The sequence below is a fragment of the Nannospalax galili genome, unplaced genomic scaffold (genome assembly GCF_000622305.1).
Source record: "Nannospalax galili isolate Female #2095 unplaced genomic scaffold, S.galili_v1.0 scaffold318, whole genome shotgun sequence".
NCBI lineage: Eukaryota > Metazoa > Chordata > Mammalia > Rodentia > Spalacidae > Nannospalax > Nannospalax galili.
In genome coordinates, this window is record NW_008341889.1 from 4,012,103 (window position 1) to 4,027,701 (window position 15,599).

Genomic DNA, 15,599 nt, shown 5'->3' on the forward strand with positions numbered 1-15,599 from the left:
AAACCAGGGGAAACCGTTGTATACTGATGGCAAGAATGCAAGCCAGTGCAGCCCTTCTGTCGAGTAGCAGGAAGGGTCTTTATAAAATGAAAGCTAGAACTGTTATATGACCCATCTGTATGTAACGAGATGGATGTACCCAGGGGATGCTACACTAAATGAAATAAATAAACCAGACACAGAGGCAGACATACTTTGTGATCCCACTATGTCAAATCATATCAGAAAACAGTAGAATGGGTGGGAGAAGACACATGGGAAGGTATTTGGAAAAAGACTCACAAATGGAAGTATTGTGAAATGACTAAGCCCCAGAGTAACGCATAGCATAGTCCTTAAAGTTGACAGTAATATATTATACATTACAATCCTGCTAAGAGAGTAGATCTAATCCTAAACATTATTTGGTTAGTTGGTTGGTTTTTGCTTTTTGGGACAAGGTCTCCCTGTTGCCCCTGCTAGCCTACAACTTGCTATGTAGACCAGGCTGGCCTTGATCTCAAAGAGATCTGTCTACCTCTGCCTCCTGAATGCTGGGGTTAAAGGCATGTACCACCACCATGCCCAGCAAATCAATAATGAAGAGTGCAGAAGGAAACTTTCGGCAGTGATGGGTATATTCGTGGGATTAATTGTGGTGATGGCTTCAGGGACATATTATTTCAAAGTCACATTGTATATATTAAATATGTACAGGGTTTTGCACATAAAGATCTCAGTGAAGGGTTTTTTAATGGTTATGGAGGCTTCATAGAATGCACCAACTATTGTACATAGTGCTTCTGATACATATTTATTTCCTTCATGCACATGGTGTCCTTACAGGTGGTCAATGGTTCTATTCCCTCTGATGAAGGAAACACCCGGCAAGATGATGTAACTTACCCAGAGTCTGGCTGCTTTTAAAGACTAGAACTGAAGTTCTGATACCCAGCCTGTGGCCTTCCTACTATGGCATGCCATCACTGGCATATTTCACTGAGATTTCCTCCATTTGCACCCTCAGAATAGAATGGGGGGGGAGAGAGAGAGAGAGAGAGAAAGAGAGAGAGAGAGAGAGAGAAATGTGCGCCCTCAGAATAGATAGGGGGGGGAGAGAGAGAGAGAGAGAGAAAGAGAGAGAGAGAGAGAGAGAGAGAGAGAGAGAGAGAAAGGAAGAAAGAAAGAAAGATTTTAAGATGTTAAGGAAGAAGTTAGTCTAGGGTTACCTGACTACTTGTTAGGGACGTAGAACTTTGGCCAGTATCCTTTAGCCAATAAGTGTGGTTTTCCATTTGGCTGGGTGAAGTGGAAGGGGCAAAGGGGGCTGGGTGCCTTAAAGAACTGTGCTGAGATAATAGCCACCCAGACACAGTATGGCCAGCACTGCTTACCTTACGTGCACCTCTTGGCCTCCCAGCCCTGTTCTTCCTGGGTTTAACTCTGAAGGTCATGTCAGCGCCTCCCACCCTACCCTCTTGTCTTGCCAGTATGGCAAGATGCAGAGCCCTTAGGCCTGCTCTGCTGTCCCCAAGAGTTCTGCAACATTAAGAGGAAAGTTTATGATGGAATCAATTCTGTATCTTTTTAAAAAGTTTCATTATTCTTGGAAATACACTTGAGGAGATTAATAAAGCAGTTCTCCCTGTGTCTCTTTAACCTACTGGAAGGCTAACTTGGGCTTAAATCATTTATACAGTAATTCTATCCTACAAAGAATATTCTAGAATGAACCCATTCCCTAAAAAAGCCTTACATTATCTTAAGGTTTAGGCTACTCCCTGTCCAAGTCACTCTAAAAATAGATCATATCAGTGAAACACTTGGTTTCCTGGGATGGAATCTAGGCAGATCCTATGAGTACCCAGGCTGTCTTCAAAGACATCTCATTGAAGCTTTCAAGACCCAGAAACCTGGTTTTGGTGACTGATTTAGAGATCAACTTCACATAAAATTACTGGGGACCAGGAAGGTAGTGAATGTTGGTGGTAGTTGGTGGTACTGGGACTGACATACAAACACGAAAAGCCTGGTTTGTTGTTCTTTGGGGCATTTGCCAGAATTAATGTTTTGTTTTGCAGTGCCTCTAACTTAAAAGTTTCCAGCAAAATGTGTCGTTGAACAATAATCACCAGTAAATTCTGGTTTGGCTCCCTCTCTGTTAGCAGTCCCGCTGCTCTTTTGCAGATTTTCATTTCCATCAGTAAATTCCTTCCAATCCTAGAAACAAAATTATAACTGTAAAGCACAGTTGTGCGAAAAGTCTTACACTGGAGGTCTTCGCAGCGCACTGCTCTTGGAGTTTCTGTATGAGTGAAGCAGCTCCGAATTGCTGGGACTGCTCTCTCTCTGGGGAGCTGTAAACAGCGCCTGGACGTGTCCCAGGACTGAGAAGCCACCAGGAGCTGAGCGCCCACAGTGCCATCCTGAGGCCTCCTGAGGCTGGCACCAGGGAACAGCCGCCCCTCGGGAGCCGGCACTGAGTTCCATAGGAATCCAGCGGGGCCTCTCTCTTCCCGCAGGACCCAGACGTGACCGTCCCCCTGCACAGCTTGGGACCCTTGAGGTGGCCCCTAATTCCGGGGCCCTAAGGACGCGACAGGGCACAGGCAAGGACGACTGCAAAATAGACTGGTCTCCCCAAGGCACAGGCCATGGGGACCCTCCGCGGTGCCCTCGCTTCCTTTCAGCTCCAGAAAGTGCAAGTGCAGCGCGGCACCCCTTCCCAGGACTGGATGGAAACCCGCCAAAGCCTAGGAGCTGCGCCCCTCCACCAGCGGCCAGCGCCCTAGTGCCCCGACAGAGAAAGTTTGCATGCGAGGGACCCAGGAGTTCTTAACACTTCCAGCCAGGGGGTTTTGGATGCCAACGCTTAGGATAATCCTGGGTTGGTCCCTATAGAGGGGCGCTTGTCCTGGCCACTGCAGGAGGGACAGACAAGGTTCGAGCAGTATTGGGACGTGCGCAGTAGGGACGGGAGGCTTACGTCTGGGGCAGGCAGGGCTGCGATGCAATCCTTCCAGCTGCCAGGTGCCTGGAACGAGGGCCGGGAGAGGAAGCCGCGGGTCCCAGAGGGGCCGGGTCCGACCGCTCCACCTGCAGTCTCCCCAGCCGCCCGCGAGCGCTCGAGGCCACTCGGTGCGTGGAGGGCGCCCTGCGGAACTCTGCAGGACAGGTAGCAGCGCCCGGGACAAGAGCAACCGGCTCTCCGCACCGAGCTGACTCGGACGCTGAAGGAAACCCTGCCCATGACCCTGTAAGCGTCCAGAGTGGAGGACCTGACGCCAGGGGACCCGCTGCAGGGTCCTGAGCCCGCACCGCGAAGTCAGTGCTCACCGACCAACGGACAGGAAGCAGGTGGCACCCTGGGCATGGAGGGAGGAAGGGACGGGATGGGAAGGTTGACCCTGAAGTCACCAGGACTCGGACTACGCCACTTGTGTGTGCGCGCGGGAGAAGCGCGGACTGTGGAGCTTACCCGCTTTGGAGCGCCAGCTCGGCTGCTGCGCTCGTCCGGAGCAAGGGCAGGGGGTTTCGTGAACATCTTTTTTCCTCTGTTCACTCTTATCTTGGTCGATTTTCTCTGCGCTGTGGGTCCCTGGGAGAGGCACTACGGATGCTTTTCTCCTCACTCAGAGAGAAGTTGTACTTCAGGGGATGGGAGCCCCATATTTTGTCTGCTGGGCAGACCCCACCGGCAGACCACTCCCTCCCTTTACTCACGTCCCTGGGTCCTACCCATAACCCTCAATGACACATTCTCCATACCCACCCCCACCTCCAAAGAAGATATTCTCCTAAGGCAGACAGAAAGCCAAGAGTCGGCTGCGCCCACACCCCAAAACAAAACAGAAAACCCCTTCTACTCCAGGCCTGGAGCAGCAAAGGACAGGACTTTGATACTGAATGATGTGAACGAAAACCACTGCTTTTCTCCAAATTCCCTTTATCAAACCCTAGACCATTTTTCTTTCAGCCTGAAAGTACCAAATGACTGCCTGCCGGCACTGGCAATTCAACGCCTAGTTTGTTATCTTTGAAGATTTAAGGTCTGAAGGCAAACATTATTTGCATTAAGCAAATTGCAAGTCTGCCTTCTGTTACAAGTTTACTGAAGAAACTGCTTTTTTGCAAGACTGCCCAAGTTGCTCCTCAGGCTTGTGGATAGGGAAGAACCCCAGCCTGTGATCCCAAACCCTGAGATTTCCTGCCAAGAGCACCCACAGGTTGAAGTAAGGAGTAAGCAAATCCCTGCCTTTCTGTCATTCATCAGCAGCCACTTTCCTTGGGCAGGCAGGGAGGGCACTGGATACATTCACTGCAAAGATTGCTACACCGCTTGAAACCCAAGACAAGAACAAAGACTCCATTAAGATTTTCTTGGCAACTATTTTTAATCCAATGTCAGTCAAGATCTTAAAATTTTCAAGTTACTCAAGAAATTATATTGAATAAATCCATCTCCCTTAGAGGCCACACACTCAACAGAATATGTCACCTGCCCTGTGAATATCATTGCTTGTTCAAAGGTACACCTTTGTACATGTGGGAGAGGGATGGTAACTGGTACTTTCTCAAAAATGAAATGTAGAAAATATCGTATGAACAGTCAGAACACTGATTTCATGTTATTCTAACATCAGGTGAGCAAGTCAGATTCTAACAACCTGAATTCATGAGACCAGGCATTTGAACGGCAGGCTTGGTACTATGCACTTTACATGAACTCTTTCAGTTCTAGAGATGAAAGGCAAATTGTGGCTCAGGTAACCTAGCCTAAGGTTATTCAACTAGAAGATGGCTGCCCTGGGATTCCCAAGAAGTGGCATTTCATAACGGGCTCAAACTAAGATACTGCCTCATCACACACCATCAGCCACAGGCACCCACTGGGAACCATGAGCACAGGAGATACATCTGCCAGGTCCACCTTGAGGGCCACGGTTAACTCAGTCTGTGAAATTAGCACTGGTTGGATTCCACAAGCATTCTGAACTTGTAGATGGATTCCTAGTTCATCCCCTTTCTTTTCTACTTTCTGCCCTCTGGTGGAGGTGCTGGGGAAAATATGAAATTATAGTAGCTAAGCAGATTGGAGATAGCCAGGGTAGACAGGACTGCCTTGCTCGTCTATTGTTGTGGTCCTTAGGGAACTAAGACTGATTGCATTGATAAAGTGTTCCTTAAATGTCAACAGCTCTAGTTACTGTGGGCATCAAAAAAAAGTACCTGAGGTATTCTTTGCAGATAGTAGGGAATGATATAAAAAATGAAGGTGAACATCTATGTCTATACTCTGTGTACTGACCTTTTATAATCTATCAGTTACTTTGCTACTGCTGTGACAAAACAGCATGACCCAGGCTTATAGAAGGAAGGGTTTATTTAGCTTATGGCTTCAGAAGGAGAGTCCATCATGTCAGGAAGGCATGGAGGCAGAGGTGGTCAGAGCAGAAAGCTGAGCATTCACATCTTCAAGCAGGCATGGGACACAAAGCAAAACTGGAAATTCAGCAAGGCTTAAGAACTCTCAAAGTCTGCCCCCAGTGACATGCTTCCTCCAGCATGCCCACACCTCCTAAAGGTTCCATGACCCTCCCCAAACAGCACCACGAACTGGGGACCAAGTGTTCAAATACTTGGAGCCTATGAGAGACATTCTCATTCAAAACACCACAGTAAAGAATTAAAAGTATGTCATATTCAAATTAATTTAAATATTCAGGGTGCTCAGAGTGATTTTTAGTGACTTTGAATTATTCCTTTAAAAAACATTTGCCACATTTGTACAACTTATTTTATTTGGTGCTGTGATTTCTGCCTTACTAGGCAAGACCTTTGAGCCAAATCAATCCCCAATTGTTCAGTTTATTGTAAAGTGGTAATCATTGTCTAAATCTTAAAATACTTTTAATTTTATAAAAGGAAACATTTCTGGTATTTTGAAAGTTTTATTGTCTACCATTACAGACATATATCAAACTAGTTGCATAATTCAAAAGAAAAACACAAGATTAAAGAGACTTATGGGAAATCAATGGAATGGTACTGAATATGCCTCTAGACAGAGTGATTTTACAGAGCAAAGTTGGCCACATGTCATAATTACAGACCAAATTAGCCTTTAGTGCTAAGGATGAGGGCAATCTGAGAACAATAAAAAGATTTCTTAGTCGGCACACCAGCACAATGGGCAAGCAGAGGCTAAAACAGATACACAACCCCACTGTGTATCTCCTGGACAATGTGCTCTACTCACCTAAAAGTCTGAAGCTGTCAAACGAACAAAATGAAGTTCATGCCTTTGCAGAACATTCAGTTTCGTGGAACAAATACATCAAATGAACACACACACACGTATGTAAACTATATTTGCAATTAGCATAGGAAGGACATTAAGGAATAAGTATATTTTTAGCTGATACAAAAATGCAAAACCTTAAAGAACAGAACCAGAAACAGGCAAACTAGAATTTTACCCATTTCAAAGGGACCAGTTTAAGACAGGAAAACCTAGCCAGACCTACCATAATCTACCACAGTGAAACATTGTGTGTGATCAGAGGTGTGGTGTGGTCGGCTGCACTCTAATACTGCTGGCACAGCCTCCTCCTGACACACACAGTAGACACTGGACAAAGGTAGGAGGAGCTGACTCAGGGAGTTGCAGAGGATTTTGCTCTGAGCACACTCACACCACTTAGTGCCATTTAGGGGCTTCCTGTGGTGATCTCACTGCCTAACTGCACCCACCTTTGGCCAGCATCTGCCCTACTCCTCCAGGGATAAGCATCAAATGAGATAACTAGGTTCACAGGTTTGTGTTGTTCTGATGTGTGAATCCATTTACAAGGTAAGTGTTAAAGGTTCATGAATTAAGTCACACTCATCTACACTAGTTAGGACTTTTTGAGCACTCTGCCAGGTAACTCACAATGGCACATACAGTTTCTGTGTTTAGTCCTTGAAACAAATCTAGTTTCTGCTACTGTAAAATTAGCAGTTATTTCATAAGACTGAGAAATATGAAACATTTTAAGAGTTGCAGAAACAATAGCTAAAACTTACTGGGAAAAGCACTCTATTAGCTTTCATTCCCACCACTTTACAATTTTGCTGTATTGCACAAGGCAAGCAGCTTGCTTCAGACCTCACAGCTAGGAAGAGCAGCATAACTGGAGCCCAAGCACTCTGCGACCACAAACTCATCTCAACCCCATATGCAGCATTAATTGTTAAGGATGATGCTTCTGAAAATGACCAACTGTTCACTTGATCACACAGTACAGACTCATTCAAGTACTGAGCAGTGAAATGGGATAGTACAAAACTGTCCCCCTGGAACTTACATTCTAGTGAAGGGGGTAGATAATACATAACACAAATATGGGGGGGAAATGCACAATCGAGGGTGACCAGATGGGGTAGTTAGGGCATCTCTCTCCAGGGCTACTTTAACTGCAATGAATCTAGATTGTGGAATTTTGTGCTGCTCTTTAGTTTTTTTATGTCACCATTTCAATACAAGCCCCAAGTCTAAGTAGAAGGAACACTTTGGGAAAAAAAAAGCTCAGCAAACAATAAAACTGAACTTATTCAGGGCTGGAGAGATGGCTCAGCAGTTAAGAACACTGGTTGTTCTTGCAGAAGACCCGGGTTTGAATCCCAGCACCCACATGGCAGCTAACAACTGTCCATAACTCCAGTCCCAGGGGATCCGACAGCCTCTTCTGACCTCCGCAGGCATTGCACGACACGAGTGCAACTTACCTACATGCAGGCAATACATGCATACACATAAAATAAAAATAAAATATTTTTAAAGAACTGAACTTATTCAATATAGCAAGAATATATATATAAATGGCTTCCAAGATGAGTATTTTTTCCCCTCTTAAGTGTCTCTCAAAATCAGAGGGGTTTCCCAATTTTGCCCATTTCTCCCAAATTCCTCTCTTCCAGGAGGTAGTAACCAGTACTCTAGTTCTTTCTCAGTCCATGAAGCTCCTCAGTGACAAGGACCCAAGGCCCATGGTTAGGTGGTCCAATTACTGGCACTCAGTAGAAGGCAACATCCGTAAATCAGAGGAGACAGTTATGTCAACTTGAGCTCTTGGGCTTAGCCATCTGCCTCACTTCCCAATCCCAGGGATAGGAGACTAACAGCAGCAGTCACCGAGTTTTCCTCTTTAAGATCCTTTCACTTTACTACCCTATATCCAGCCACAGAAATGTTGGCTCCTGTTGCACCTCTAATGTTTGTTTATCTTCAGACAGGATTTTGCTTTGTAGCCCAGGCTGGTCTGAAACTCACAACCCTCCAACCTCAGCCTCCTGGGTGCTGGTATGAGTCTCATGTAACTACTGTCCAATGTTTCAATAATGTTGATTATAAAGGCTGAATTAGGCCAAACCCCCCAAGGCCTGAAGCCCTGACCGTGAGCTCATCTCTCACAAGGGTGGCCATTTTACCTACTGCTCTTAACCTGGCTCACTCCTTTGTTGTCCGCTTAGTGGATGAACTCAGATTATGCACACAGTGAGGGTGAAGTCTCCTATTCACTCTACCAGTGACCGAGAAGAACAAAGGATTCCATGGGTGTTGAATCAAAAAAAAAAAAAAACAAGACAGATGGGCATGGTTGTATCTATATCAAAGAAATATTTCTTGAAAGTAAATGGAATACTTTAAAATTCTTCTAGGTCATTTCTAAACACTACCAGAGAAGACTTACCTGTGTTTAAAATTCTTAGCACTGACAGCCATGAAATTCAAGCATTAAAAACTTCTTTATAAAAAGAAAATATAGCCAGGTATAGTGGCACACGCCTCTAATCCCAGCACTTGGGAGGGAGAGGCAGGAGGATCTCCAAGGCCAGCCTGGTGTACTTAGTGAGCTCCACAACAGCTGGGGCTACTGAGAGGCCCTGTCTCAACAAAAAATAAAATAAAAAGGGGCAAAAATATTCATTGTTGTACTTCAATAAAGTTGCTTTGCTAATTTCATTAACACCAATTTGAGTTTAAATTTAATTTAGATGTGAACAATGAAAAGTAATAAATACAACTGGTATTCGGAGACAGGAGTGTTTAAACTGAAAACCCTCAAAGATGTCAATATAAATATTCCATGAATTTCAAATAATAAACACAACACCATTTTTACATTGTGTTAATGTCACAAGTAGAAAAATAAGACCATCACATTCACAATTTTACCTATGCAATTCTTAGAGGACTATCTACTTAACTCTCCCCATTCCTTCTTTAACTGGCTCAATTTGCAATCCAGGCAGTCACTGCTTTCCCCCAGAGAGTGTTTAGACAGAACCTCACTTCGACTTTGGGAGAAGGCACTCACTTCTCTCTTCCTAGTGCTGCATCCACTTCTCAGGCAGCAGCTTCTGCAGCGTCTTCATGCCAGTAACTCAGGTCAGTGGCGAGGCCGTGGAAGTGAAAGTCCCACATCACTGAATCACAATCCCATTGCTTGCAGCCTCGACTGCTGGATTCATCGCCTCCCTGTCTTTCCCCTCGACCTGCCCCCTTGCAATCTTCGCTCCTCACAGCAGTCAGTAATGGCAAAATCAAAGCCCAACTCTCTTCCCTGTTTAAAACTTTTCAATGCTGTCCATTCCAACAGGAAAAAAGCCCAAATCCTAACTGTGGCCTATCCTCCACCAGAAGAACTAGCCTGGAGTACTGCCCCCTTTCTATTAAAATTTAACATACATGTCATGTCCCTTTTCGGTAGCCCTTGTTTCTGATCCTCAGCCGCCAACAGTCTTCCAAACTTAGGGGCTTTGTATTTTTCACTTTATCATAGACTTCTCCCTCAGTCTTCAGATGGGCGTCATCCAGGTCACAGTTAAAACATCCCTCTAAGGGTGCTCCTCCATCCTTTACTACTACTTTCCACACCATTTCTTTTTTTTTGGTCTCTTTGAGACAGGGTCTCCCAGTAGCCCCAGCTGTCCTGAAGCTCACTATGTAGACCAGGCTGGCCTTGAGCTCACAAAGATCTGCCTGCCTCTGCCTCCTGAGTGCTGGGATTAAAGGCGTGCACCACCATGCCCGGCCATTTCTTATTTTTTTTTTTTCACACCACTTATCACATGAAATCATACTCATTCTCGTGTGGGTTATCTTTTGCTCCTAATAACCTGACAGAAAGTACCCCTCCTGTTCCTGTCATAAAGGAATTTGATTAAATAAATAGCTTTATAATTTGGGGTAAAATAAGCACTCAGCTAGGCAAATAAATAAATAAATAAATAAATAAATAAATAAATAAATAAATAATAAATAAATTCCCCCACAACACAACATGGGGGCAGGAGGGAAGTGGGGACAATGACTTAGCAAGGACAGAAGCCAAATAAACGCTTGTCATGAGCAGTCCCTTCAGATTTGTTTAATGGGTCAAGGTTCTGAAACAGATGAAAGCACTTCCCTTAAGCTATGTGTTCACTTAGATCAGGTGCAACAGATCTGACTTAGCTTCTAAAACACTAACCCACTAATTCAACTTTGGAGAAAGTGTGGTGGTGCATACCTTTAATCCCAGCACTGGGAAGGCAGAGGCAGGTAGATCTCTTCGAGATCAAGGCCAATGTGGTCTACACAGTGAGTTCCAGGCCAGCTGGGACTACAAGAAAAAGAAAATTAAAATCAAACATAAAGCTCATCAAGGAAGGAATGACTTTCCTTTAATTCTAGGTACCAGCTAATACTTGGTAAACAATACAATATGGGTTTCTTTTTTTTTTTTTTTTTTCAGTTAAACCCAGCAAATTTTATAATCTTCCTTTGGAGTCCTGTCCAAAATGTACATTCTAGGGGGCTGGAGAGATGGCTCAGCAGTTAAGGGCACTGGCTGCTCTTACAGAAGGCCCAGGTTTAGTTCCCCAGCACCCACATGGCAGCTAACAACCATCCTTAACTCCAGTTATAGGGCATCAGCCCCCCTCTTCTGACCTCTGCAGGCATTGCATGCAAGGGTACACTTACATACATACATGCAGGTAAAACAACACTCATACACATAAATTTTTAAAAACTAACAACACAGTGGGCTGACACACATGGATGACAGAGAATATGAGCTTGGCGGGGGAGCTTTGGAAGGGTACCAGTGGGGATAGGGGTATAAAGATGATTAAGATTGTTTGAAATGTTCTGTATGAAATACACAAAAAAAAATTTAAAAAAATTGAAATGCACATCTATCACTTCTTAATTATATAAGTTTTAATGCCTATCAGCTTCTGTGTTCTACATCAAACACTAGAGTTTTACACATAATGCTAATGCCTAAAATCTTAAGTTCCTGAATATTTTAAATAACAGTAAATATTCTACAAGTATTATATGAAAATTTTTAATCAAAACTGATATAAAATTTAAATAGCAAAATTATTTTAAATGACTTATAATTCTACCCAATTTTGTTTACTGACATTTCTATATTGGTTTGTTTTACTAAGAAATGATTATTCCCAGCTGTAATCTATTTGGGATCATGGCAAAGAAAAATGAAAATCAAGTACATAATGCTCATGAGCCCTGTGCTCAGCACACATGGCTCATAAATATTAGTTTTCCTTTTATTATTTTAAAAAGATACAAGTTTTACAAAACATGACAACTTCAGTTAAAAGCTTCTTGCACAGAAAAACAGCCTCCTGTAAGTAACCTAGTCTGTCATTTGTTGAAAACAGATATGTTTTCTGAGGAATATGCTGTGTGAAATTTGTTTCAATGACCAATAAAAATTCCTGTCTAATAAACTAACATCTGGAATCTAATTATAAGGAGTCATATTAGAATTTAAGAGGTCTTTTAGAGAATCTTTAAGTACAAAGTTACTTGATCAAGAAAAGTACACTATAAGTAACCCAAAAAATAGAGAAATAATTCCTCTTGCTGCACATATGGCTCAATTTTATCTGAATTTACAAAAGGGAAAAGTGTTGGACATGGAAATACTAAATGAGACAAATAAGTCAATACAAGGAAGCACAACACCAAGCATGTAACTCTTCCAGCAGCAAAGCCTTTGGAACACTGTACAACTTTAGTCGTGCTTTCACGTCAGACAGTACTCCACGGCCAGGCTGACTACACTAATTAAGACAGAGCTTAATGCTCTGTCCCAACAAGGACACAGAGGACTGTGAATGTGCATCCTGTTTGACAAGCTACATTTTCCAGTATTTCAAAATTAACATTACCTAACTCCAATGAGGTATATTAAAAGATAAAAAAAAAAATTAATCCACACCATGGGCAATGTACCATGCAAGCGCAGCCACCGCAACCCCACACAGTGGGAGGAGGTAGAACTTGTACTTTTGCCACAGTGACAGCTCGACTGCCACTTCATCTCTTCTCCTGGTCTTCTTCCGACGACCTTTCAGTCGGTTTTCAAAAGCCTCCAGTTCAGCCTAAAGCAAAAAGTTTTATTTGTATTAAATTCAATGAATACAATGGTTTGAAACTTTCCATTTCAATGAAAATAAACCAACTTGGGAAGTGTTTTAATAGTAACAGTATAAAATAAATACATTAATTTGGTTAAAAGAAAAAACTGTCCTGTGACTGCATTCAACATATTCTGCATTTAGGAAAGCAGACAGAGAATTAAAGAATAACAGTGATTATTCAGCCTGTACGCCTGTCACTGACACTAAATATTTCAGTGTCTAACCCAAGGGGACTCTACGGGGACAGCAGCTGCCCTTCTTTTAACACCATTATACCACACAGCAGCTTCTTGTGAGTGCTCAAGACATGCCCAGTGAGAATACAGATACCCTAACTTTAGCTTTTCTGTAACTCAGGTCATAAGTATTAATGGCGTAGAGCACAGAAATCCAAATGAGTAAAGATTCTTTTCTTTATCATCAAATACTTTTGTGAAAAGATACAGTAAAAATTCTTCAAAGGAAAAAATGCTTCACATTTTAATGCAAATGATTATTTTAGTTAGAATTAAAAACTGATTCTAAGAAGGTAACATAGGTTATAAGTCATGATCACATGTGGGTTTTATTACCCTGGAAAGCTTATTACTTATTAAACTTTTATGCATGATAAATACAATACACTATAGCACATAGTTATTGACTAAAACATGATGGCTATTAGCTAAAATAAATATGTAATATCCACACACGGTACTTTAGTTGATAAAATATAAATTTCAGCTAGCATAACCATTATTGTAATCATTAACCACACTTAAACATGATCAGTGTATTTAGTTTAATATAAAATATCATTTGTCAGTGAGCCAAAAATTAGAATATATCAAGAAACTGTTGATATATATGAAACAAAATCAAAATATCTTAAGAGCAATCAAACTTGAGGACCACTGACATAGTAATAATTACCAAGGTCATCAAGTAAGCATTGTGTCCTCTCTTCTATTTAAAGTGTCAGTAACAGAGAATATATTTAAGACATTCATCTATGATGGTTCATTAAAATATGGTAGGTTTAGGAAGCTGGGCGTGGTGGCGCATGCCTTGCAGAGGCAGGGGGATCTCTATAAGTTCAAGGCCAGCCTGGTCTACATAGTGAGCTCCAGGCCAGCTGGGGCTACAGGGAAACCCTGTCTCAAAAAGACCAAAAATAAATAATAAATAAATAAATAAATAAATATTAAAATAAATCTTTTTAGTCAGGCGTGGTGGTACATGCCTGTAGTCCCAGTACTTGGGAGGCAGAGGCAGAGTCAGGTGGATCTCTGTCAGTTCAAGGCCAGCCTGGTCTACATAGTGAGTTCCAGGCCAGCTGGGGCTACAGGGAAACCCTGTCTCAAAAAGACCAAAAATAAATAATAAATATGCAAGTGCACTTGTGTTGTGCAATGCCCACAGAGGTCAGAAGAGGGCATCAGATCCCCTGGAACTGGAGAGTTGTTAACTGCCATGTGGGTGCTGGGAATTGAACCCAGGTCCTCTGCAAGAGCAGTCAATGGTCTTAACTGCTGAGCCATCTCTCTAGCCCCACCTATATGATTCTTAATAATATAATTTTCCAGGATTCAAGCCAACTTGTATTTTACTATATTGAGTCCTAATAACTTATTTTGAGGCTATCTGGCAAACCAACTCTATAGAATGATAAAATATTAGAGATTAAGCCAGGTGTGGTGGCACATGCCTTTAATCGCAGCACCTGGGAGGCAGAGGTGGGCGGATCTCTGTGAGTTCAAGGCCAGCTGGGGCTACAGGGAGACATGAAAAGTTTTCTAATATCCTCCAAGTCATATAGTTTTGATACCCTGATTCATAAAGTTAGTAGTTTAGTATATAAAACACCTTATTTGATAAGCATAAGGCTTCTCACAAAGCAAACTGATAAGCACAAAGTTTCATAACAAAGTTAAGCCACTTTTTGGAGTGTTTGGAGCATAGGATTATTTGTAAAAAGAGATGACAGAGCTGGGTGTGGTGGCACACACCTTCAATCCCAGCACTCTGGGGGTTGAGATAGGCACACACCTTCAATCCCAGCACTCTGGGGGTTGAGATAGGCAGATCTCTGTGAGATTGAGGCCAGCCTTATCTATGTAGGGAGTTCCAATTCAGGTGGGACTATATAGTAAGACCCTGTCTCAAAAAACAAAAAACCCAAACAAACAAACAAACAACAACAACAAAAAACAGGTAATAGCCTTACATTTAATGATCTAATAGGGAAAATACTAAAACAAATATATTATTAAACTATTTCTTTCTTTCTCTGAGTTGGTGAAATGCAACTCAGAAAAAAAAACAAAAAAAAGAACCCAAGTACTTATCCCCCATCAAAAGAATAGTTAAAACCCTTCTGGCTGGAAAATGAACAAAATTGGCAAAGAAGTAAATACTTGAGAAGATGCAAGATCTCGTCGTGCCTTCTCAGAGCTTCAGTACACGTGAAGTAAATGGGTTAATTTGTTTTGTAGGAACTATGTTATTTTCACTTCAGAAAAGAGCTGAGCTCCCTAGTTTGTGTATGGCCTAGGTCTGAAGACTCTTTCACACTGACAAATGATACTGTCATGTGTTCAAGAACTACATAGTTAAGTAAAAATTCACAGAAATATCCTCCACTGTTCTAAGTACATTTACAATTTTGTGCTGGGCTACATTCATAGTGCTCCTCAGTCCCATGGGCAGCAGGATAGACTTGGTGCCTCATGTTTCCACAAACACAACAATAGGAAAGGACATAAATCTATTTTCTTTAGTTACCTGTTGTCTTCGTTTTTCCTCTTCCAAAGCAGCTTTGGCTTCTGCTTCCTTTATCTGTTTATTCACATTTAAAAGTAAATTAACACTTAATTATTAAATTTTATATAGACTTTTAGCATCTTTCCACTCAGGCGCTACTAATCCGTAGCAATTTTCGGGAGCCTTTTATTAGAAAGCATTTAATGAAATATAAGTATACACTGGGAGGTTTTACCAAGGTACCATCTAATAGATTTAGGAGGGTGATGGATAGAGTGCTGTAATTTAAATAAACATTTCTTCTTACCAGCTACATGAGATGTTGGATCACAATTCAAGCCATTAAAATTGTAAATGGAAATGCTTTAATAATGTTTTGCTCTTAAGTTACC

At 42.2% G+C, this 15,599-nt stretch overlaps 2 protein-coding genes across 7 annotated transcripts in view; both read right to left on the minus strand.

Moving 5' to 3' along the window:
* Corin (corin, serine peptidase) overlaps positions 1–3,829 on the minus strand; it is a 277,674-nt gene extending 273,845 nt beyond the window's left edge. For 3 of the 4 annotated variants that reach the window (XM_029565707.1, XM_029565705.1, XM_008837696.2), the window contains exon 1: positions 2,966–3,335. In XM_029565707.1, the coding sequence (XP_029421567.1) occupies positions 2,966–3,229 (264 nt within the window). In that variant the 5' untranslated portion in view covers positions 3,230–3,335. Of the gene's footprint in view, positions 1–2,965; positions 3,336–3,457 lie in introns of those variants that run through there. The other variant, XM_029565706.1, reaches the window with a different exon arrangement.
* A 7,697-nt stretch (positions 3,830–11,526) lies between these two features.
* Positions 11,527–15,599, minus strand: part of Nfxl1 (nuclear transcription factor, X-box binding like 1) — a 45,722-nt gene continuing 41,649 nt past the window's right edge. For all 3 annotated transcript variants that reach the window (XM_008837698.3, XM_008837699.3, XM_008837700.3), the window contains 2 exons: positions 15,229–15,282; positions 11,527–12,426 (listed from right to left, as the gene is read on the minus strand). In XM_008837698.3, coding sequence (XP_008835920.1) covers positions 12,253–12,426; positions 15,229–15,282 — 228 coding nt within the window. In that variant the 3' untranslated portion in view covers positions 11,527–12,252. The remainder of the gene's footprint in view (positions 12,427–15,228; positions 15,283–15,599) is intronic.